General features: G+C 35.4%; 1 protein-coding gene across 8 annotated transcripts in view; it reads right to left on the reverse strand.

Moving 5' to 3' along the window:
- ALMS1 (ALMS1 centrosome and basal body associated protein) overlaps positions 1-25,758 on the reverse strand; it is a 249,616-nt gene that overhangs the window by 81,452 nt on the left and 142,406 nt on the right. For all 8 annotated transcript variants that reach the window (XR_011425978.1, XR_011425977.1, XM_070235326.1 and 5 more), the window contains one exon: positions 5,305-5,546. Coding sequence is in view for 6 of the 8 variants with exons in the window: in XM_070235326.1 (XP_070091427.1) it covers positions 5,305-5,546 (242 nt within the window). In the remaining 2 variants the exon portion in view is untranslated. The remainder of the gene's footprint in view (positions 1-5,304; positions 5,547-25,758) is intronic.

A 25,758-nucleotide genomic window follows, 5' to 3' on the forward strand; every position in this document is an offset into this window, starting at 1 on the left:
GAGTTTTTAGCAGTCTATTCCATATATAGATGGCTCTAATTAAAAAACACTTTATCCTTTATCTTATATTGAACCCAAACCTGGTCACTGTTAATACCTACTACTGGTCTTATGGCCTTATTCTTCCCCCAGAGTTATAGAAAACAAGTCTAATTCTCTTCTATGTGACAGATCTTCAAAATAAAGTTTCCATTATAAAAGTACAAATTCTCAATATTAAAAAAACACACAAAAGCAAAAAAGACAAAGTCCTACCACTCAAAGATAACTATTATTAATATTTTAATATATTTCCTACATGTCTTTTCTGTTTCTTATTTGTTTACATAGTTGTCTGCATATAGTATGTATAATTTGGAATTCAGCTTTTCTACTTTACATTTATAATAAAATATTCATTTTATTTCCCATCTACACAATTTTTGGGGCTATACTACAGATTGCATGTATTTGACCCTTCTCCTAATGCTGAAAATTTAGGCTGAGTTAAATTTTCAATTATAAAGAATTCTATGAATAAAGATTTTCCTATTTAAGGCATACCCTTTCTCCCTTGCTGCCCCATCTCAGGTAAATTCTCTGTTTACAGAGTGAAAAATTACATCATTTATAAAGTATTTTTTTTTTAATACTAACTGCTAAAATGCTTTCTAAAATATCTGTGCCAATGTAATTAATGTGATTATTATAGAGGATGAAATCTTTTTCTATATACTTGTTTTTCTTTCATGATGTGGTAGAATCTCTTTCTCTCTATTAGTAATGGCTTCCTAATATTTCGATGGGCACATATTGCCCATTGTACACTATATTTTCCAATCTCCTTTGCAGCCACATATGAACATATGACTAAGTTTTGGCCCATGGGATGAGCGTGAGAATAATGTGTACAATTTTCAGGCATCCCATTAAAATACTCCACTTCTTAGGGACTGGAGACCATGACAGCTACAGCAGCCACTCTGGAACCAGAGATGGAAGTAACACTTTCGGGATGCTTTAGCATCAGACACAGAATAGAGCTACCTGCTCTAGATGGCTTACCTGTAATTTCTGAGTTTCTGTGATACAACAGCTTATCTTGTACCCAAAACAAACTCACTAAGTAATCAGTCAATTAATTTTTAATCCACTGGAGCTGCCACTTACTACCCTTGTGACCTTGAAAAAATAACTCTGCTTCAGTTTCCTCTCCTACAAAATAGGCATGATAATAATACCCATATCTTAGTGTTACTGTGAGAATTTAAACAAATATTAAAAATTTAAAGTGCATCAAACAGTAGTTTTTACACGTGTTTAGAGGTGAAGTGTTGAGTCCTTCCAATCTCCTTCTCTCTGAGTAAGTAACCAACTTATTCTAATAGCACTTATTATATAATCCCTATTTTTTTCCACTGTGATACCTCCTTTATCACACATTAAACTCAAGTGAAACAGAACTCACATCTGTGCTTCCTATTCTATTCCGTCAATATATTTATAGATGTTTAGGCTATTACTACACTTTAAATTTGGCTGCTGCTAAAATTCACCCTCCCCATTACTCTTCTTTTTCCAAATTTTCTTTGTTATCCTTCCTGATAAACTTTAAATCAATTAAACAAGTTCAAAAGAACAATTCTATTAGAAGTTTGAGAGCAGAATTATGTTAGAGTATAAATTTATTTGGGAAAAAATGACATCTTTACAATATTCAGCCTTCCCATCTAGAAACATTCCATCCTTTCTCTTAATTTAGTCAACTGTTGTTTTCTATCTCTATACAAAGGATTAGTTATTTCCTTCACATAGGTCCTATAGAATTCTTGTTTAGGTTACTCCTGAGTATTTTATGGGGTTGTATCACTCATAGGAATGGCATTTTGTAGCTAGCTATCGTTCCTCCTGAGTAAACCCCTCCAGCTCCTTCCATTTATTCTCACTGACCATGGTTTTCTCTCGCATCCTGTCACCACCTCTAGATGAACTCCCACTTGCCCATGTCTAGTTTATAAAAATTAAAATACTCTACACAGAGTCTGATAGTCCCAGAGTAGAACAAAGTCTCCTTCATTCTGGACACAATAACAACCTATTTATTACTTAGAATTGTTTTATCATCCTTGACCACACATTCATTCTGATGACTTATTTTGGCACTAAATTCCATATTATTAGTACCCTGCTTCCAACCAAGGAACTCACTTCACAGTGAAGGAAACGAGACAAAAGGCTGATGCCTAAAGGGATTCACTGTTCTCATGATAAGTTTTATCAGGCACAACTATGCTAAACTTAAAAAAAAAAAGTGCGTGAGCGATTTACCGGTAACTGTTATGGCACATGCTGGTGGGCATCACTTTCTGAGACTGGAATGCCAGCTTACAGAATATGCTAGCTCAGAACTATATATGGTACTTACCTATCCCAAAGACAGAATAGAATGCATGCCTCCAGGAACAAAGGTAGAAGCCTTTTTTAAAAACTTTTGCTTTCCATCTCTGTGATTCTGAGCTTTGTTAGAAGGAAGGTCTTAGAATTAGGAGAGGGACACTCACTACCAGGAGGCAGGAACCACCTTGTAATTTTACATTCTTTATGTCACTGAAACAATATATGAAACAGGATGCCACAGTGTTGACTAAAACTGCGATTGACCTTAACTACTGGGGAGAAATAAAGTTGCCTTAAAAAAAGGAAAGTCAATAGGAGTATGGCTAATACCTAGGGGAGAATTTTACCATGCCTGGTGATAGAAATTAATGAAAAATTACCTTAAACGTATATGTGCAGGGCTGGTAAAGTCTCAGACTACTTAGGAATACTTGGACCACTCCATCAGGCAAAAAACCCAAAACAAGAACAATAACAACAAAACCAAAAAAATCAGCCAACAACAATCTGGCTGAAGTCAAGGGGAACAAACAAATGTGTAGAGGAGGGAAGAATTTAAACAACAGAAAAAATAGGCTGTAACCTATACTTCTATTCCGTCATTGATGTAGTCATTATTATTAGAATATTGATTTATTAATTTTCTTCCTCCACCAGTGTATATAAAGCTTGATAGTTATGGTTAAACTTACCATTTAGTTCAAAGGTTGCTGAAAATGAGTAACAATGATTTGGCAGAATTACAACAGTCCCAGAGGAAAAATGGCTATCATATGGAGATAAAGAATTCTGACACAGAAAAGTGGCTTTTTGAAATTCTCCAACAACTTTATGTTTGAATGCAACAGTCTTAAGGTTACTTTGGATTGCCTGCCTTGGGGGAAGAAGCGACTACACAGCAAATAATGGTTGCCTCTGGGAAGGAAAGAAGGAAAGAAAGGTCCGGAAAGGGGTAAAGAAGAAAAGCTCAACTATAAAATTTATTTCTTCAGGGCCCGGCCCCAGGGCGGAGTGGTTAAGTTTGGGCGCTCCACGGCGGTCCAGGGTTTCCAGGGTTTGGATCCTGGGCACAGACATGGCACCACTCATCAGGCCATGCTGATGCGGTGTCCCACATGCCACAGCTAGAAGGACCCACAACTAAAAATACACAACTATGTACTGGGGGGCTTGAGGGAAAAAAAGGAAAAATAAAAATAAATAAATAAATGAATAAAAATCTTTAAAATTTATTTCTTAAAAAAATTTGAAAATAGAACCAAACATAAACATATAGCACGTTACTCTGAAATTGTTAATCCAGAGTAGTGGGCACACAGTCATGTGTTTAACACACTATTCTTTGTACTTTAAAATGTTTTCATACCAAAAACAAAATTTTACTTTTGAATCCAGAGTATTAAAAATAATATTTTATTAGTAAACCAAATAACATTAATCTTTTAAAGGAGTCCTTTCTCCCAGGTACCTGTATGTAAAGATAAAACCATAATACTGGCATCTATATAGACTGACTCATTTGATGTAAGTAGAGTTTAAAATACACTTTCACAGTTGGCTTTCTCCTCTTGTGCTTCTGCCACCACCCTGAGAACAACATACCCTACTATCCCATTAGCCAGGGTTTCAGAAGAAGGCATGTGGAACAGACCCAAACCATTTCTGCAGCCTGGGGCCAAACTCCAATTGACCCACAAGCCTGTGAGTGAGAAAAGCAAATGCTTATTGTTATAACGCACTGAGATTTTTAAGGTTGTTTGTTCTATGGTGTCACTGTGGCAATAGGTAACTGACACATGAAGGTGTTCTTTGTGATATTTATTAAATTGTACTTTTTCAGGGTATACTTTTATTTCAGAATAAAAATGTTTAAGAAGTATAGCCATCTTAACATATAAATGTACTTATTTAAATTAAATTCAATGCAATTTAAATGCCAAACCAAGCAATCTTCTTTATATTTAGTCATATCCCATCTATACCTACAGATAGATAAGCTTTTTGCATACGTAGGAAAACTTAAAATATATTTTGAATAGATCTATGTAAACTATTAAATACTTTAAAATCAGTAATTTAAAGTTCCCACCATGATTTGGGAGAAGAATGGGAACTTAATTGTTAATTTTCCTGTTATTAGTCTGAGAAAGAAAACAAGTTATTCTAATTTTGAATCTTATATAGTATAAGCACTATCAAAATATCACTGCTACAATAGCATAAGAACACACTAAACGTAGACCTTATGGCAAAGATTGCTAGCTTTTCCCCAAAATCCATTTCTTTTTCATCCTAGAAAACAGAGCTAAACAATTCCGAGCCAGTGGAAAGTGATTTGGGCCACTTCCAGGCCTAGCCCATAAAAGCCTCCCACATGTGCTCCTCCATGCTTTTTGTCCCTTCTAGTTGACTATGATGGTGAATTCAAGGTAATCATGGGTTCCACGTTTTAAACACTGCAGGGCCAGAGTCAACCTGAGGCTCTGGTCATTTTTTTATGAGTGAGAAACAGACTGGTATTGTAGTTGCACTATTACATATTTTTGCATCTATTTATTATAGTACGTAACATTTACTATAATACAAAACGCCAATAATTCGCCTGCCTTCCTAAAATTGGACCTCTACAGTTTTTAAGTTTTTATAAACTATTTGCATTCTAATTACAAATATCATGAGATGAAAATGTCAACCACGAGCAGCATGAGTTTCACATATTTTGTTAACCTCACTAGAAATTAAGGTAAAAACATAATAAATCATATTCTCTTCACAGCTATGTAAATAAAAGATGGATACAATCATATAGATCCTAATGCTTAAAACTAAAATTATGTTTTCTCATTAGAAAGACACAATCACAAATTTCTGAGATAATTACACATCAAAGTTGGTAATATGACCTAAAATCCAATCACATTGTCTTACCATCTGTGCCATGAGGAACGGTAATCTGCTGAACTGAAGATGACGAAGCAAACTTGCCAGGAACTTTGCCCAGCTTCTGGGCACTGGGGTGTGGAATTTCATGTCCATAATCTTCAGGATTAATAAAAATCTCAGATGAAAATATGGCTTTTTCCGGACTTTCTGTTGTTATCTGAGTGACTGCATCAGATGAAAATTTTCCAGAGAAGGCAGAAAATGGGGTCTTAATCTCCTCTGACGGTCTGAACAAAAAAGAGAAAAGACCCAGCAGGTCAAACCCTTGGCTTATCAAATACCATAATCTCTTTCCAAAAGTTGCTTCAAGGAATATTTCATAGAGACACATCAACCTCAAATGGTTACGGGATTTCTGCAGTGCCCTTTGCTTTCTTAGATACTTAATACAATGCGATCACATATGAATTTGCTTTTATTTATTTAAAAATCTATTTTTAAGTTACACTTAGAATGCTACTATATAATTTTGCTGAAGTAAGGGTACTTTTCAGTTGAAGTGAAAATATATTAATTTTTCAAAAATTACTGGAAGTCCACTATAAATTAGGAGACTATGCTAAATGCATAGAGTGTACAAAGGTAAACAAGAAACAAAGCCTTCCCTCAGGGAGTTTATATGTCAATGGGAAAACCAGAGGTTTTCAAGGTTGTAATTATGTAGCAAGATTATAGAGAATTCATATTAAAACAGAATGGAGCAAATAAATAATTGCATAAATAAATAATAGGAGGGAGGATTTTGCTTCTAGAAGAATTCCAAATAACCTAAGTACATACCCTACCCCCAACCAAGGAGATAAAGCTTACTCTCTCCCTCTCCACTTAAGTAGGGGCTGGTGTTAGTGACTTGATTCCAAAGAATAGAATATAAAAAGGGAGAAACAGTAAATTTACAGTGGAGAAACCTAGCAAATGCATGTTATCCAACTGATGAAGATTCACATCACCAGTGATGTCAGGTGGATGTCACATACTCTCTGCTATGATGTGATAAGAAGGGTGCTTTGCTTCTGTGGTATTCTTTGCCAAAACCCCTAACTCTAGTCTAATCATGAAAAAAACATCAGCCAAACCCAGATTGAGGGACGTTCTACAAAATGTCTGACCAGTTTTCCTCAAGACTGTCAAAAACATGAAAATCAAGGAAGGAAAGAGCAGCTGTCATAGACCAGAGGAGGCTAAGAAAACATGACAACTAACCAAATGGATGGTGATATATTAGACTGGGTCTGGGAACAAAAAGAGGTCATTAATAGAAAAACTGGTGAAATCCAAATAAAGTCTGGAGTTTAGTTAATAGTAATGTACAAATGTTGACTTCTTAATCTTAACTTACATTACTATGGTAATGTAAGATATTAATGATAAGAAAAACTGGGAGAGGGGTATAGGGAACTTTATTATGTTTGTATCTTGTCTGTAAATCTAAAATTATTTGAAAATAAAAAAGTTTATTTTTAAAAAATGAAGTAACATTGTATTATATTGGAGTGGTACCTACACTATATCACAGAAACAGAAGAACTTTTGAGTCTCTACCCTCTGCCTACTATTCACTAATTGAAAAGAATGATTATGAAAAAAGAAAATAAAAGGCAAATCTCCCTTATGAATCTAGAAGCAAAAATCCTAAACAAAACATTAGAAACTCAAATGTAGTGTGTGTGTGTGCGCGAGAATTCCCACCAAGATGGCTTACTCCAGGAATGCACAGTGAGTTAACATTCAAAAATCAATCAGTGTGATTCCCCACATCAATAAAATAAAGAAGAAAATGCACATGACCATATCAATATAGTTGGATAAAGCATTTGATAAAATTCAGTAATTATGTACGATAAGAACTAGTAGCAAGGGAAACTACAAAAAACTTTAGAGCAACCATCCTATTTATAGTGAAATGTGGAGAATGTTCACTGTGAGATTAGGCACAAAACAGAGATGCTAACCCTTACCATTTCTATTCAACATTTTAGTAAAGGTCTTATAGTATTAGCAGAAAAGCAAGAAAAAGAAACAGATATAAGGATAAGAAAGAAAGAAAGAACATTGTCACTTTTCATATTTGATACAATTAGGTACACAGAAAATCTAAAACAGTCTACAGATAACTTATCAGAATATAAGTTTTCAGAAAAGTTGCTAGACATGAAATCAAATTTTTTAAAGTTCACTACATTTTTCAGTATCAGAAAAGTTTTAAAATTAAAAGCCAAAAAATATGCCATATATGACATGATGAAAAACATCAAACACCTAATAATAAGTATAATAAAAGATGTAAGAACTCTAAGTAGAAAACTATTAATATATCACAGAGAGAAATTAAAGGTGATCTAAATAGGACTTCCACTTGCAGGTAGGATGTAGTAGGTAGTCATAGGCCATCACCACTGCTGCAACAAGCAAACAAAACTGAATAAATTATAAAAATCATAGTTAAAATAATCATAGAGCTGTGAATGCAATCAGGAAACGAGATCAACTACTATGCTAGAGGAGGAATTTTGGAGATTCTGAGCAGGGGCTTGGTGCAGGCAGACATGCTCCACTGGGAAAGAGGTAACACCAGAACTTTGGACAAACCCATGGTCTGGTATGATGGTGTGAAATGTAGCAGAATGCCAACGTGATTTTCTCTGCAGGACATTTCCTTACTGTTAGGGTGGTATAGGAGGATGGGGGACTAAGCCAGAAAAGCAGAGTGAAATCTCCTGCATAGTCATGACACTTATAACAAACCAAGTCCCACTAGAGGGGCCTGTGACAAACATCAAGTCTCCTCAAAACATTTGCCAGATTTTGAACCTGCATAAGACAGGAAGCTAAATAACTAATGCCTGAGAGAGAGAACTTTCAAAGATGACGAATTAGAGACCTACCAGACTCACGATAAAAAACCCAGAAGTGCTAACCCCAAGAAAGGGGCAGAGTCAGAAAAACAGGGAAATCACTTGCAATCTTTGAGTGCTTATGAGACAAATTTCCATTGAGAAAGTCTAACTCCAGCAAGTGCATGGCGGGTCTCCCCTTACACCTGCCATATTCTAAAGCTGCGAGGGCTGAGAGTCTAAAGAGTTGAATTCAAACATCTGAAAGACTGAACTGAGTATCTCATTGTATTTAATTATTGAAGAATCAAAGACCTGTCAGTTTAAAGAACAATCCAGGGAGGCCACAAATCAGGAAAAAAATCATAGGTAGAATGAGTCAATGAGAGCTCCAACCCAGCTCTGACCTGGTAAAACTTCTGAAATGACTGAAGTGGTCAGCCACTCTATTTGATTAACAGAGAAAAGGCCAAATCCTCTCCTCAGTCTCTATGATTTTTTTATTCACAATGTTGAGCGCACAATCAAAACTTATAAAATTTGTGAAACAAGAAAAAGTGACTAAAAATTCAAAGGAAAAACAGACAAAAAAATTGATTTACAGGGGAGTCAGATACTTGAGTTAGCACAAAAGACTTCAAAATGATTATTAATATATTAACAGTGCAAAAGATTGGGGAAAACAGATAAAAATATGGAGAATTTCATTAGAAAACTGTAATCTACTTTAAAAAATCAAATACAGATAAATAAATAACAACTGATTCTCAGCAGACCTCAGGAAATACTAAAAGAAATTTTTTTAGGCTGAAGTAAAATGATTCAACATAGTATAGAACTGCAGAAAAGAATAAGCAGCTCTTAAAGTGCCTGAGTAAAGTGCCTGACACATACATGCACACACACACACATTTTTATATACATATATTTATATGTTGTCCTATATTTCATATACACATACACAATGGAAGATGCAATAATAATGTCCTGTAGAGATTTATAAATATGTAGAACAGAAATATATGACAACAAAACCACAAACAGCAGGAGCAGGCAAATGGAGCTAAACTGTTATTAGATTTTTTATGGCTCATAAAGTGGTAAGAATATTAATTTAAGGTAAATTGTAAAGTAAAGGAAGTATAATGTCTAGAATAACCACTAAAAGAATGATAGAAAAAAAATAACAAAAAAATCCAATACAGAAGAGAACAGGAAATAAAAATAATTGATTAATAAAGAACAGAGAAGACAAATAGAAAACGAATAGCAAAACGGCGAAACTTAAAATCAACCATCTCAATTATATTATATATATGAACTAAATATCTCAATTAAAAGACAAAGATTGACAAAAAAGAATAAGACCCAACTACATGCTATTCACAAGAGATATACTTTAACATAAGGTCATAGATACGTTCAAAGTAAAAGAATGGAAAAAGATATACCAAGCCAACACTAATCAAAAATAACCTTCCTCTTCTCTTTCCCTTCTCCTGCCTTTTTATTCTCCCCTTTCTTTTACCTTTCTCTTCCTGAACAATTAAACCTTAAAACCATTAGGTGGACAGAATACAGTGAGCATCCATTGGTGGTGGGGCAACAGTGGGCCAGAGTAAGGTGTGAAGGTGCCCATGTAAAAGAGTAGCCTAGCATAGGGTATCAGAATCTAAGTACGGCAATGAAAGAATCTCTGTGGAGGTGTTGGCCTAGTATGCAATATCACACACTGATTAGGACGAGGAAGGTTTCCATGGAGAGGCAGGTCCAGCTTGGCATGTGGAGTTAGAGCCTAAGCAGAATAAGGAGGTGTCTCTACAGTGGGGCAGCCTGACACAGAGTGTCAGAGCTGGAGCAGAGTACTGAAAATATCTTCATAGAGAGGCAGACTGAGTTGGGAAGTCCGATTTCCTAAATGATGAGAAGGGTGTCATCTACAGGTTGGAGGTGGTCCAGTTTGGTGAGTCCGAGCACAAGCAGGGTAAAAGGGGCATCTACCTCATAGGGTGAGGAGAGGCACCTCACCTGAGATGTCAGAGCCAGAGTAAGGAAGATGTCCAGGTAGGGGTAGCCTGGAATCTTGGGTCAGATCCTAAACAGGAAGAGGGCACCCAAAGCAGAGGAGAGGCCCAATGAAAGATGTCAAAAGCCTAAGCAGGATGAGGAAGATGCCCATGTGAGGTGGCAGTTCAGCGTGGGGAGTCAGAGCCTAAGTAGGGTGGGGAGGGTGTCCACATGAATGTGGTGAGCATTCTGATGAGGGGAAGTCAGATACCAAGTTGGGGGGAAATTATCCATGTTGAAGATAGCATGGAGTGTCAAAGCCCAAGTAGAGTGAGATGGGCATCCACACAAATAGCCTGAATAGAGAGTCAAAATCCAAGTGAGTGAGGGCTATCCTAGCTGGGGGGAGGAAGGCAAGAGAGGTGGGATATTAGTTATATAATGGGAGACTGATCAAGTAAATAAACATAAAAAGCATATAGGAAGTGAGGGTTCTCACTATTGGATAAGAGAGTTACAAATACAGAAAGAGAAGAAAAGTAGAATGAGACTCAATTAGAATTGCATATACTGGTGTGAGCTTGTGGTTTTTATACAGACAGATGTAGAAATAAATATTAAGTGAATGTGTGTATGTATATATGTACATATATCCACTAAGAGGACTTGGAGCAGCCCAATAGCAATGTATACACCTAGGGCTCAAATCTTGGCTTCTAAGTATCACTAACAGAAACCAGGATCCTTGGAGAAAAGGCTGATTCCAGAGCTGGGAAAGGAAAAAAGTACAAGATGAGTCTGAAATATCTTGTGCCAGAAAGCAAAGACATGCTTAAAAAATGACAGAGACTTGTAAAAAGGATACAGAAGCTGGCTTGAAGGGGCTGCCACTGGTCATCTAATCAGTGACATTTTGAGTACGAAAACAAATTATAATAGTAACATTGAACACAGTAAGAAAACATGATTTTGTATGATGTAAAATATTTGCAAATATTATATCCAACAAAAGACCTGCATTCAGAATAGATAAAAACTCTCTAAATTCAACAGTAAAAAAAAAAAACCTAGGGGCCAGCCCTGTGGCACAGTGGTTAAGTTCACATGTTCCGCTTCGGCGGCCCAGGGTTCACTGGTTTGAATCCTGGGTGCAGACCTGGGCATAGCTTGTCAAGCCATGCTGCGGTAGGCGTCCCACATATGAAGTGGAGGAAGATAGGCATGGATGTTAGCTCAGGGCCAGTTTTCCTCAGCAAAAAAGAGGAGGCTTGGTGGCAGATGTTAGCTCAGGGCTAATCTTCCTCAAAAAAAAAAAAAAAAAAAAAGAAAAAACCCAAACAATGCAATTAGAAAATGGCAAAAGTGGATCTCTCATACATTGCTAGTAGAAATATAAAACGGTACAATCACTCTAGAAAACAGTTAGGCATTTTCTTACAAAATAAACATATCCTTACCATATAACCCAACAATCAGACTTATGGGCATCTATCCTAGAGCAGAGTTTCTCAACCTTGGCACTACTAACATTTTGAACCAAAAAATTATTTGTTATGGGGGACTATACTGTGTATTCTAGGATATTCAGCAGCATCCTTGATGTCAATAGCAAAATTCTTTCCTAGTTGTGACAATCAAAAATGTCTTCAGATATGACCAAATGTATCCTGGGGGCCAAAATCATCCCTGGTTGAGAATCACTGTGCTAGAGAAATAAAAACTTAGGTTCACGTAAAAATAAATATTTGAATGTTCACAGCAGCTTTCTTAGTAACAGTTAAAAACTGGAAATAATCCAAATGTCCTTCAACAGTGGAATGGTTAAATAAACTCTGATATATCCATCAAATGGAATACTACTTAGCAATAAAAAGTAATCAATTATTGGTACACCACAACTTGAATGGATCTCCAGGTTATTATGATGAGTAAAAAGAGTTAATCTCAAAGGTTACATGCTATATGATTTCATTTATCTAACATTCTTGTCAACTTAGAAAAAAGAGGCAACTGCAAAACAAAAGGAGAGTGTTTATTTAGGTTCTTAGAATTGCAGTTCGGGGAACATGGCTTCTGGCGCCAGCCAGAAAAGCGTCTCTCTAAGGAGTAAAAGTCAGGAGTTTTTATTAGTAAAAAGGAGAGCTCAGCACAATTACCTCAGTTGTTTATTAGGGAGGGCAAATTTATGTTACAGTTCATTAGTTTACTCAAGAACATCTTGTTGTTACCAGAAAAAGTATATGTTTGCACAATCCTTCATAAAGTCCATTCTCAGCAAATAAATTTCTTTTGGCAAGTCAGTGAGGTCAGCACAGTTTCATATTTTTAACAAGATGGAGTCTAGGGTACAAAATGGAGTCACTGTTGCTAACTCGTTTCACATTCTCAAAATGACAAAATCATACACTAGGAAAACAGACCACTGGTTACCAAGGGTTAAAAAAGACAGAGGGTAGGGGCAGGGGAGAGGAAGTGTGACTATACAGGGGCAGGCCCAAGGGAATTCCTTTGTGGTGACAGAACACTTCTGTATCCTGCTTATGGTGGTGGTTATGTGAACCTATAATGATTAAATTTCACAGAATTATACACATATGCATTCAAAAAACTGAGTGCACGCAAAAACTAGTGAAATTTGATTGAGGTCTGTAGTCTAGTTAATTGAAACGTGCCAATGTCAATTTGTAGTTTTGATAAGGCACTACAATTATGTAAGAGATTACCAACGGAGGACTGAGTGTTGGATACCTGGACTTTCTGAACTAAATAATCTCTTATGAGTCTATGTATTTTTTAAATAAAAAAACTTTTTTAAAAAGATAACAACAGACCATAACCTACCAAATGAAATAAGAAAGCATGATTCTGTACAGATATTAATAAACAAACTAAAAGTTTGCTGAAGAATGAGATATTTATATGATTTCAAAGTATTTCCCCACAAAATACATAATTACAAAGGGGAAAGAAAAGAGTAACTTTCTAGTGGAGGAACCTAACAGCCACAACCTTATTAAGTAATTAAAGTGATAAGTGTCAGCAGTGGGACAAATAAAAATTGTGCCACACCTAAAAAGATGTTATGAGAAGAATTCAGTGTCACTCCTGTGATATTCCTACCAAAAATACCTAAACCTAATCATGAAGAAACATCAGAGAAACCCAAAGTGAAAGACATTCTACAAAGGAACTGGCCTGTAATCTTCAAAAGCATCAAGACCATTAAACTCAAGGAAAGAATGAGGAACTGTTCCAGATTAAAGGAAATTAAAGAGTCATGCCAATTAAATACAATGTGATTTTGACCTGCTTCCTTTTGTTATAAAAATCTCATTGGGACAAGTGGAAAAATACGAATGGTGCCTGTAGTAAACTGACACTAATTTCCTGATTTTCATGGCTTTATTGTGGTTTTGTAGGATAATGTTCTTTTTATAGGAAAATGATGAGGCAGCAGGTCAACAACTTACTCCAAATGGCTAAGGAAAATAAAAAAGATATTAACATGCTGTCCTCAGATGCTGATTAAAGAAGTAGACAAAAATTCAGTAAAAATGAGTATTTCAACGTAACAGTTGATGAACTGGACCTAACTGACATATACAGAATATTGCATGCAGCAACTGCAGAATACACACTCCTTTCATTACACATTGATCGAAGTAAAAATATACCATATCATAAAGCAATTTTAAAAAATTTAAATATGCTGAAGTCATTCAGAATATAATCTGATGATCATGATAAAATCAACTAGAAATAAACAATAATTATAAAGTTCTCATATGATTGGAAATTAAGAAACACTTTCTACTAAGTCCATGGAACAAAGATGAAACTGTAACAGAACTGTAACAGAAATGAGAAAATGTTTTGAACAAAGATGATGATAAAAAAAACTATGTAGGGCTGGCTCGGTGGTGCAGCAGTTAAGTTTGTACATTCTACTTCAGTGGCCTGGGGTTTGCCAGTTTGGATCCCAGGTGTGGACCTACTTACCACTTGTCAAGCCATCCTGTGGCAGACATCCCACATATAAAGTAGAAGAAGATGGGCACAATGTTAGCTCAGGGCCAGTCTTTCTCAGCAAAAAAAAAAAAAAAAAAAAAAAAAAGCTATGTAAAAATCAGTGTACATTAGATAACTAAAAATTAATTAAAATTAATGAATATGTAAAAAAATTAAGTATCTATTCTCAGAAAGGTAGAAAAAGACCATCCAGTTAAAACCCAAAACGGAAGGAAACAAAGATAAAAGAGGGCTGGCCCATGGCCTAGTGGTTAAGTTCAGCATACTGTGCTTCGGCAGCCCAGGTTCAGTTTCTGGGCACAGACCTACACCACTCATCAGTGGCCATGCTGTGGCAGTGACTCACATACAAAATAGAAGAAGACTGGCTCAGATGTTAGCTCAGGGCAAATCTTCCTCAGCAAAAACAAAAAAACAAAAGATCAAAGCAGAAATCAATGAAATAGAAAACACACACTAGAGGATCAACAAGATCCAAATTGTTAAACCCTTAGCAAGAGTGACCAAACAAAAAAAGAGAAAATACAAATTACTAATATCAAACATAAAAAAGCTAATATCACTAGAGATTCAGAAATTGAGTAGATAATAGGATATTATGAAAATAAGTCATGTCAATAAATTTTCAGAACTTAGCACAAACAGACAAAATTTCTTGAAAAACGCTTTTAAAACTGATGCTAGGAAAAAAAAGAAAACCTGCATAGTCCTATCTACTAAAGAAATTGAATCTGTAATAAGAACTTCAGGCCAAGATGGCTTCACTGGTGAATTGTGCCAAATATCTAAGAAAGAAATAATACCAATCTTACACAAACTCTTTCAGAGTGTCCCAATATATTTATGAGGTCAGCCCAATGCTCATACATAAATCAGACAAAGATATCACAAGAAAGAAAATTAGAGGTGCATATCCCTCATGAACACAGATGTAAAAATCCTAAACAAAATATTAGGTAAGCTGTATCTAGCAATGAAGGATAAGATATAAATTAAGGATGCATACGGTAATCTCTACAACAACCACTGTAATGAGTCTAACTCCATTTTTGATGTTTGACTATACTGACTTCTTTTTAAGCCTCACCTTTGGCCCCACATCTGGACAGATTGATAAGAAAACCTGGGTGTGAGTGTCTCCCTCTTTGGTACCAGGAGAAAATTTAACCACCCCCCACCCATGAACATTTTTCCCAGTTCTACTTTCTAGCCACTATAAGCCCAACCCACTCCCTCAGCTTTGGCCCAAGCCAGCCTGGACCTGCTTGTGCCCAACCAGCTCTTCCCAAGAGTCCTTCATGTGAATAACAGACGTCCCCTGAAATTATCTTGGTGTGAGAGTGTCATAAGCCTTGATAACTGAACCAAATTTTGGGTAGGGTGTCCACCCCACTAAAAAATAAACAAAAATTATATTTAAAAAAGCCAGTAACGACAGGAAAATAGAATAATGAAAGATACATGATTAATACAAAAGAAGGCAGAAAAGAAGGAACAAAAACCAGATGGTACAAATAGAAAGTAAATGTAATATGGTAGATTTAAATCAAATAATACTAATATAACACAAACTCAGAAAATGGAGAGGGAACATTTCCCATTTTTTTCCAAAGCCACCATAAATCTGATATCAGGCCACTTCAAGATTATAGACCAATATTAGCAAATTGAATTTAGAAACAAACATAAAAAAGGACCATTTATCATAATCAAGTAGGGTTTATCCCAGTAATGCAAGATAACTTTAACATTCAAAATCTAATCAATGTAATTCATGATGTCATCAGAAAAAAAGGAGAAAACACCTATAACCATCTCAACAGAGCAGGAAAAGCATTTAACAAAATTCAATAGCCACTCATCATGATAAAAACTCACAGCAAACTAAGAATAGTACAGGATATCCTTAGTCTGATAAAGGGAATCCATTAAAAATCTACAGGTAACATCAAACTTGACGAAATACTAAATCCACTCCCTCACCCCTCAAAGATGGGGAATAGGCAAGATGTCTGCTCTTACTACTTCTACTTGATATTATATTGAATATCCTAGCCAGGGCATTAAGCAAGAAAAAGAAATAAACACATGAAGATTGGAAAGGAAGGAGTAAAACAGCTTTGTTTGTTCCCCAGCAACATGACTGTCTTTGAAGAATAGACAGTATATGGGGATCTCACTAAATTTAAACAAGGCACTCCCTAAGTCTTAAGAGAATTACTGAACATAAAACAGAGGACAATTAGGTATGCCTCAACTTAATCACTGGAACTATTTATTGCCTTGCCTAAATTTCCCTATGGTCATAGCACCCACTGCCCTAAATTATCCCATAGTGACCAAGGAAGCTCTGACCCAATGAGTAAGAAATTAAAATTAAAATTAATTTGTTGACATTTGCAAATTGGCTTGACAGGAGTTATTTCTATATAGAAGCAACATATAACTAGAAGACACAAATTTTAAAATACCATATACAACAGTAGCAAAAAACAAAAAATACTTAGGAATAAATTTAATGAAAGATATATAAGGCCTCCACACTGAAAATTATAACATGTTACTGAGAGGCATTAAATAAGTAAAAAAAAAAAAGTCTATGCATGGGAAGACTCAAATATATTATTAAGATATCAATATCAATCATTCTCAAAATGGTCAATAGATTCAACACAATACCAAATAAAATCCTAGGAGGCTTTTTTAGAGAAATTGAGGATCTTATTCTAAAATTTATATGGAAATGCAAGAACTTAAAATAGCAAAAATAACATTGAAAATAAAAACAAGGTTAGAGGACATAACCTGATTTCAAGAGACTTACTATAAAGCTACCCTAATTAAGACATCACGTTATTGGTATAAAGAGAGATAAACAGATCAAAAGAACAGAGCAGAAACTCTTAAAATAAATCTATACATAAAAGGTCAGTTGATTTCTGACAAAAGTGCCAACTAAATTCAATAAGAAAATAATCACTATTTCAAAAATGGTGCTGGAATGTCCACATGGGAGAAAATGATTCTCAACTGCATAAATTACAGCATATACAAAAATTAATTTGAAATAGATCACAGACTTAAAACATAAAGCTAAAGTTTTATTTCTAGATGAAAATATAGAAGAAAACTTTCACAACACTGGGTTAGGCAACATTTTCTTAGAGAAGACATACAAAAGTACTAACCATAAAAAAAATTTACAAACTGTATTCCATAAAAATTAAAACTTTTTCTTCTTTAAAAGATACCAGCAAGAAAATGAAAATCAAATCAGAGACTGTGAGGAAATATTCACAACACACAGAGGATTTGTATCTGGAATATATAAACAATTCTTATAATAATGAGACAAACAATCCAATGGACAAAAGTGAACAGACATTTCATAAATAAAGATATACAAATGGCCAAGAAGCACAGAAAAGATGCTCACAGCATCATGAGTCATCAGGGAAATACAAATTAAAGCCACAATAACATACTATTTTACACCCACATATAGAATGGCTAAAAGTAAAAACAACTGGAAGTATCAAGTGTTGCCAAGGATGTGGAGTAACTGGAACTTGCATATGCTGTTGACGGCAACAAAAAATGGTACATTTGGTTCCAGTTCTTGGTCACCATAACCCATCTTATCTCTCCTACTGAATGCAGCTATAAAACCTAGACAGACTACACAGAGTAGCTATTGGAAAACTCTGAAAAATAACAGAAACAGGCAAATTGATGACGATCAAGAGTTGAAGTACCATTAAAATGGTGATGAGTTTAGCATTTTTATTTCCTTTGGCATTGTCTGGCTTGAACTTAATACAGTCTGAAACTCGAAGTGGGTATTAGCACAGACAGAGAGAGCTCCAGGAGAAGCCCTCTATTCTGGCTTGAGGAGTGAGAGTGGAAATAGCGTGAAAATTCCCATTTTTTTTTCCTTCTAGTAATCTCAACACTCAGGTAATTTCATGGTAGTAGTGGTCCAGCAGTAATGGGGCCACAAGGAGCTTAAAATTTTGAGGGAGGGAAACCTTCCTATCCCACCAGAGGAGATGTGATCTCAAGAGTGCGGAGTGAAGTCTGGTTGATTTTTTTTCTCCCTCTGTACTGAACCACTTGGCACTGACACAAAGTAATCATAGGAAGTACTCAGAAGAGAGGGGTAAAATAAGCCTCTGCTTTCTATCCTAAGGATCAGAAAAAGAGAGCTCAAAGGGAAATCATAGAGGAAAGCAACTCCTTAATAGGGTCTATAAACTCCTGGGCTTACCCCTGAGCTATGCATGTGTGGATCTGAACCTAAACAGCACACAATAGTCCCCCCTGATCCACGGAGGAATACGTTCCAAGACCCCCAGTGGATGCCTGAAACCCCAGATAGTACCAAACCCTATATACACTAAGATCAAGTGTATTATACATACCTATGATAAAGTTTAATTTATAAACGAGGCACAGTAAAAGATTAATAACAGTAACTAATAATAAAATAATTGAAACAATGTGCTGTAATAACATAGATCCTAGCAACCTCAGCATACAATTTTTTTCTTTCCTTATTAAGTTGAGAACTTTCACCATTTCTCTTAAAGGAAACACTTTACGGCTTCTCTTTAACATATCCGAATATGTCCAGCATCACTACTCTTATGCTACTATTACCTAAAACAAGAGTTACTTGAACACAAGCACTATGATACCATGACAGTCGATCTGACAATCAAGATGGCTACTAAGTGACTAACAGGTGGGTAGAGTACACAGCGTGGATACTCTGGACAGAGGACTGATGCACATTCTGGGTGGGATGGAGTGGGATGGTATGAAATTTCATCATGCTATTCAGAATGGTGCACAATTTCAAATTGATCAATTGTTTATTTCTGTAATTTTCCATTTAATATTTTCAGACCATGGTTGACTGCAAGTAAATGAAACTGTGGAAAGCAAAACCATGGATAAGGGGGGACTACTGTACCTACATTTTGAGAACTGGAGTATGGGATGCTTACTGCCCAAGTCTCAGACTGGCCACTGGATACACACACGCAGATCAGATCTGAATAGCACTGCAGAAGTTTTAAAAACTGAACTGACATGGAACTACAACCCACAGAAGGCTGACTGGAATACGTAACCTGAGCTCAAATGGGTTGACTGACTGATAAAACAAAAACATCAAAATTCTCTACAGGATTTAAATGAAACCAGGTATCTCATAATATTATGAAATACAATCCAAAATTACTCAGCATATGAAGAATCAGAAAAAACTCACAAAGGAATAGGCAATCAAGTGATATCAATACTGTGATGAAAGAAGTGTTAGAATTATCTGACAAAAACTTTAAAGAAGCTATTAAAATGCTCCAACAAGTAGGGGTGGATACCCTTGAAACAAATGGAGAGACAAAGTTTCAGCAAAGAAACAAAATACATAGAGAAGAAATTACAGAAATTTTAGAACTACAAAGTGATATAACAAATAAAATACTGACTGGATGAGCTCATGAGCAGAATGGAAATGTCAAAGGAAAGACTTAGTGAACTCCAAGACAGAGCAATAGAAATGATTCCATTTGAACAATAGAGAAAAAAAAGATTGAAAAAAAAATCAACAGAGCTTCAGGGACCTGTTAGATAATACCAAAACATTTAACATTTGTGTCATCAGAGACGTAAAAGGAGAGGAGAAAGAGTGCGGTACAGAAAAAATATTTGAAGAAAGAAGGGCTGAAAACTCCCCAAATATGATGGAAGATATAAAAACATTGCTTCTTACTCATAGGGGCATAATGATTCAAATAACTGTAGATTTCTCATCAGAAATCATGGAATTCAGAAGGAAGCAGAATTTTAAAGTGCTGAAAGAAAACTACTGTCAACTCAATTGCACGAGCCACAAAAAAATCAATTGGACTTCAACAAAATCAAAACCATTTGTCTGCAAAAAACCCTATTAAGAGGATGAAAAGACAAGTCACATACTATGAGAAACTATTTGCAAATAACATATCCAGGGGCTAGCCTGGTGGCATAGTGGTTAAGTCCGCACACTTTGCTTCAGTGGCCTGGGGTTCACTGGTTCGGATCCCAGGCACAGACCTACACACTGCTCACCAAGCTATGCTGTGGCAGCATCCCGCATAGAAGAAGAACTAGAAGGACTTACCACTAGGATATACAACTAAGTACTGGGGCTTTAGGGAGGAAAAAAAAAAAAGAGGAAGATTGGCAACAGATGTTAGTTCAGGGCCAATCTTCCTCACCATAAAGCATACCTTAAAAAAATAATAATAATAACATATCCAGCAAAGGCCCGTATCTAAAACATATTAAGAACTCTCAAAACTCAACAGTAAGAAAATAAAAAACACTATTTAAGAAATCACTTCACTGGGCCGGCCCGGTGGCGCAGTGGTTAAGTGTGCACGTCCCGCTTCCGTGGCCTGGGGTTCACCTGTTTGAATTCTGGGTGCAGACATGGCACCGCTTGGCAAGCCATGCTGTGGCAGGCACCCCACACATAAAGTAGAGGAAGATGGGCAGGGATGTTAGCTCAGGACCAGTCTTTCTCAGCAAAAAGAGGAGAACTGGCAGCAGTTAGCTCAGGGCTAATCTTCCACAAAAAAAAAAGAAAAGAAAAGAAATCACTTCACCAAAGAGGATGGTAAAAAAAATACATTAAAAGAAGAAAAGCCATTAGGGAAATATAACTGGAAACCCTATTGAAATACCACTGTACACCTATAAAAATGGCTAAAATATACTGACAATACCACATGTTGGCAAGGATGTAGAGTAACTGGAACACTCCATACGTTGCTAGTGGGAATGTAAAGGTACAGCCACTCTGGAAAAACAATTTAGCAGAGTTTAGTCTAAACAGTTGTTATAAAGTTAAAACATACACATATATAACATAACTCAGCGATCCCACTCCTGAGTATTTATGCTACAGCAACAAAAACTGGTACACAAATGTTTATAACAACTCTAATTGTAATCAAACTGGAAACAACCAAAATATCCTTCCAAGAGTGAATGCATGGATAAACAAACTGCGGTTATCTATACAATGAAATTGTAATATAATATACAATTTTCTTAATAAAGCAATAAAAAGTAAAAGACTACTGACTCACAAAACACGATGAATGAATCTTAACTGTTTTTGCAAAGTAAAAGAAGCCAAAAACCCAAAAGGCTGTTACATATTTTATGATTTCTGGAAAGGCAGAACTAGAGGGAAGAAAATAGACCAGGAACTGCCAGGGGTCAGGGAAAGGATTGTCTATAAAGGGATAGCATGTGGGAATTTTTGGATTGATGGAAATGCTTTGTATGCAGTTCACCACAAAAAGTGAATTTTACAGTATGTTAATTAAAAAAATTAACCAAGATGTGGGAAGGAAAATGGAATGCAGGATGTGACAAATGAATCTAACTATATTATAAATGAGCCACAAACTCACGTGGAAGGGTATAGGGAAGAAAGAAGCTGACCTAAAAAACATCAGTAAACAGTGTTTTCACTGGATACTGTAATGCTAAATTCAAGAGAAACTACACATAAACACTGTACTCTAGTTGGAGAATTTGTTTCTCACCTGGGTACGGGTTAAGAATTCTGAAACTACTTTATTTATATATTAACGTAAATATACTGTAGACAATGAGAGCCAGATTTATCACCATTAGAGAAAGAAGTTACAAAGAAAGAAAGAAAAAACGCTAAAATCAACCCTGTGGTTCTGGATTAGTTGGAGCTATCAATATCGACTTGAGGTTAAAAATATATATATACACACACAAATACACACAAATTAATAGAGATGGAAATGAATACAGATGTAGGTATTTGCACAAGTTTATATACATACATATAATTCTTAGCTTTATTCACTGAGAGGGGCTATAAACAGTGACATCCTAGTAGTAATGAGCAAAGCTGGTGCTTATATTTTGGTTTCTAAATACTGTTCTCCATTGATGAAAGTGGGGTATTGAAGTCTTCTACTATTAGTGTATTGTTGTCCATTTCTCCCTTCAGATATGTTAGTATTTGCTTAATATATTTAGGTGCTCCAATGTTGGGTGTGTATATATTTATGATTGTTATATCTTGATGAATTGACCCATTTATTACTATATAATAACTTTCCTTGTCTCTTGTTACTGTTTTTGTCTGCAAAGTCTACTTTATCTGATATAAATATTGCTACCCCTGCTCTCTTTTGGTTTCCACTTGCATGGAATAACTTTTTCCATCTCTTCACTTTGAGCCTGTGTGTCCTTAAAGCTGGAGTGAGTCTCTTGTATGCAGTACATAGTCAGGTATTGTTTTTTCACATCCAGTCACTCTATGCTTTTTGACTAGAGAATTCAACTCACTTACATTTAGAGTAATTATTGATAAGTAAGGACTTACTAATGCCATCTTATTGTTTTCTGGCTGTTCTGTAGTTTCCTTGTTCCTTTCTTCTTCTCTTACTGCCTTCCTTTGTGAATTGGTGATTTTCCATTGTGATATGTTCCAACACCCCTCTCTGTATCTTTTCTTAATCTACTATACATTTTTGCTTTATGGATACCATGAAGCCTACATAAAACACCTTATAGATATAAAAATCTATTTTGTATGATAACAACTTAACCTGAAAAAAAAAACCCCACTAACCTTTTACTCCCTCTACTTTCATGTTTTTAAATACCCTACTTTCAATAACAAATGGAGCATCTAGAAGGAAAATTAACAAAGAAACATTGGACTTGTATCATACTTTAGACCAATGGACCTAAAAGACTTATATAGAGCATGCCATCTAACAGCAGCAGAATACACATTCTTATCAAGCATGAATGGAATATTCTCCAGGATAAATCATATGATAGGTCACAAAACAAATCTTAGTAAATTTAGGAAGGCTGAAATCATACCAAGTACCTTTTCTGACCACAATGATATGAAACTAGAAATCAATACCATGAGGAAAGCAGGAAATCTTACACATATATGGAAATTAAGTAATGCAATGCTGAACAACCAATGTATCAAACAAAAAAATGAAACGGGAAAGCAAAAACATATTGAAACAAATGAAAATGGAAACACAACATACCAAAACCTACGGGATGTGGCAAAAGCAGTTCTAAGAGGGACATTCATAGCAATAAATGGCTATATTAAGAAAAAAGAAAAGTTTAATACAAATAATCTAACTTTATACCTCAAGGAACTAAAAAAATAAGAATAAATTAGCCCAAAGTTAGCAGAGGAAGGAAATAACAAAGATCAGAGCAGAAATAAATGAAAAAAAGACCAGAAAAACAACAGAAAAGATCAATGAAATTAAGATCTGACATTTTGAAAAGATAAACAAAATTAACAAACCTTTAGCTAGACTAAGAAAAAAAGAGAGGAGACTCAAATAAATAAAATGAGATAAATGAGATATGAAAGAGAAGACATTACAACTGATACCACAGAAATACACAGGATCACAAGAGACTCTTATGAACAACTGTATGCCAAAAAATTGGATAACCTAGAAGAAATGAATAAATTCCTAGAAACATACAACTTACCAATTGTGAATAAGTAGAAAATAAGGAGATTGAATCAGTAATCAAAAACCTCCCAACAAAGAAAAGTACAAGACCAGATGGTTTCACTGGTGAATTCTACCAAACATTTAAAGAAGAAAGAACACCAATCCTTCTCAAACTTGTCCAAAAACTGAAGAGGAAGGAACATTCCCAAACTCACTTTACAAGGCCAGCATTACCCTGATACCAAAGCCAGATAAGGACACTGTAAGAAAACTACAGACCAATATCCTTGATGAACACAGGCACAAAAATTCTCAATAAAATATTAGCACATCAAAAACTACACATCTATAGACAGCTAATCTTTGACAAAGGGGCTGAGAACATACAATGGAGAAAAGAAAGTCTCTTCAACAAATGGTATTGGGAAAACTGGACAGTCACATGTAAAAGAATGAAAATCGACCATTCTTTTACACCACTCACAAAAATAAACTCAAAATGGATCAAAGACTTAAAGGTGAGACCTGAAACCATACAACTTCTAGAAGGAAATATAGGCAGTACACTCTTTGACATCAGCCTTAAAAGGATCTTTTTGGACACCATGTCTTCTGAGACAAGGGAAACAACAGAAAGAATAAACAAATGGGACTTCATCAGACTAAAGAGCTTCTACAAGGCAAGGGAAAATAGGATTGAAACAAAAAAACAACCCACCAATTGTGAAAAAATAATTGCAAATCATATATCTGACAAAGGGTTCATCTCCATAATTTATAAAGAACTCACACAACTCAACAACAAAAAAGTTAAACAACCCAATCAAAAAATGGGCAGGGGACATAAACAGACATTTCTCCAAAGAAGATACACAGATGGCCAATAGGCACATGAAAAGATGCTCATCATCACTGATCATCAGGGAAATGCAAATCAAAACTACACTAAGATATCACCTTATACCTGTTAGAATGGCTAAAATAACAAAAACAAAAAATAACAAATGTTGGAGAGGTTGTGGAGAAAAAGGAACCCTCATATGCTGCTGGTGGGAAGGGAAATTGGTACAGCCACTATGGAAAACAGTATGGAGATTTCTCAAAAAGTTAAAAATAGAAATACCATATGACCCAGCCATCCCACTACTGGGTATCTATCCAAAGAACTTGAAATCAGCAATTCAAAAAGACCCATGCACACCTATGTTCACTAGAGCATTATTCACAATAGCCAAGACGTGGAAGCAACCTAAGGGCCCATCAACTGATGATTGGATAAAGAAGATATGGTGTATATATATATATATATATATATATATACACAATGGAAAACTACTCAGCCATAAAAAAAGATAAAATCATTCCATTCACAAGAACATGGGTAGACCTTGAGGGTATTATGTTAAGTGAAATAAGCCAGATAGAGAAAGACAATCTCTGTATGACTCCACTCATGTGTGGAAGTTAAACACGTAGACAAAGAGAATAGATTGGTGGTTACCAGGGGAAAGGGGGTTGGGGGGTGGGTACAAAGGGTGAAGTGGTGCACCTACAATATGACTGACAAATAATAATGTACAAGTGAAATTTCACAAGGTTGTAAACTATCATAATCTCAATAAAAAGTAAAAAAAATAAATATTAGCACACCAAACTCAACAGTGTATTAAAAGAATCATGCACCATGATCAACTGGGATTTATCTCTGGGATGCTAGAATGGTTCAACATTTGCAAATCAGTATGTGATATGCCACTTTAATGGAATGAAAGATAAAAAGCATATAATTACCTCAATAGATTAAGAAAAAGCATTCAACAAAATACAACATCCTTTCATAACAAAAACTTTCAACAAATTGGGTGTAGAAGGGACATATCTCAACATAATAAAGGTCATGTATGACAAACCCTCAGTTAACTTCATACTCAATGGTGAAAGGTTAAAGCTTTTACTCTAAGATCAGAAAATAGATAAAGGTGCTTCTCTTACCACTCTTATTCAACATAGTACTGAAG

The sequence above is a fragment of the Equus caballus genome, chromosome 15 (genome assembly GCF_041296265.1).
Source record: "Equus caballus isolate H_3958 breed thoroughbred chromosome 15, TB-T2T, whole genome shotgun sequence".
Lineage (NCBI taxonomy): Eukaryota > Metazoa > Chordata > Mammalia > Perissodactyla > Equidae > Equus > Equus caballus.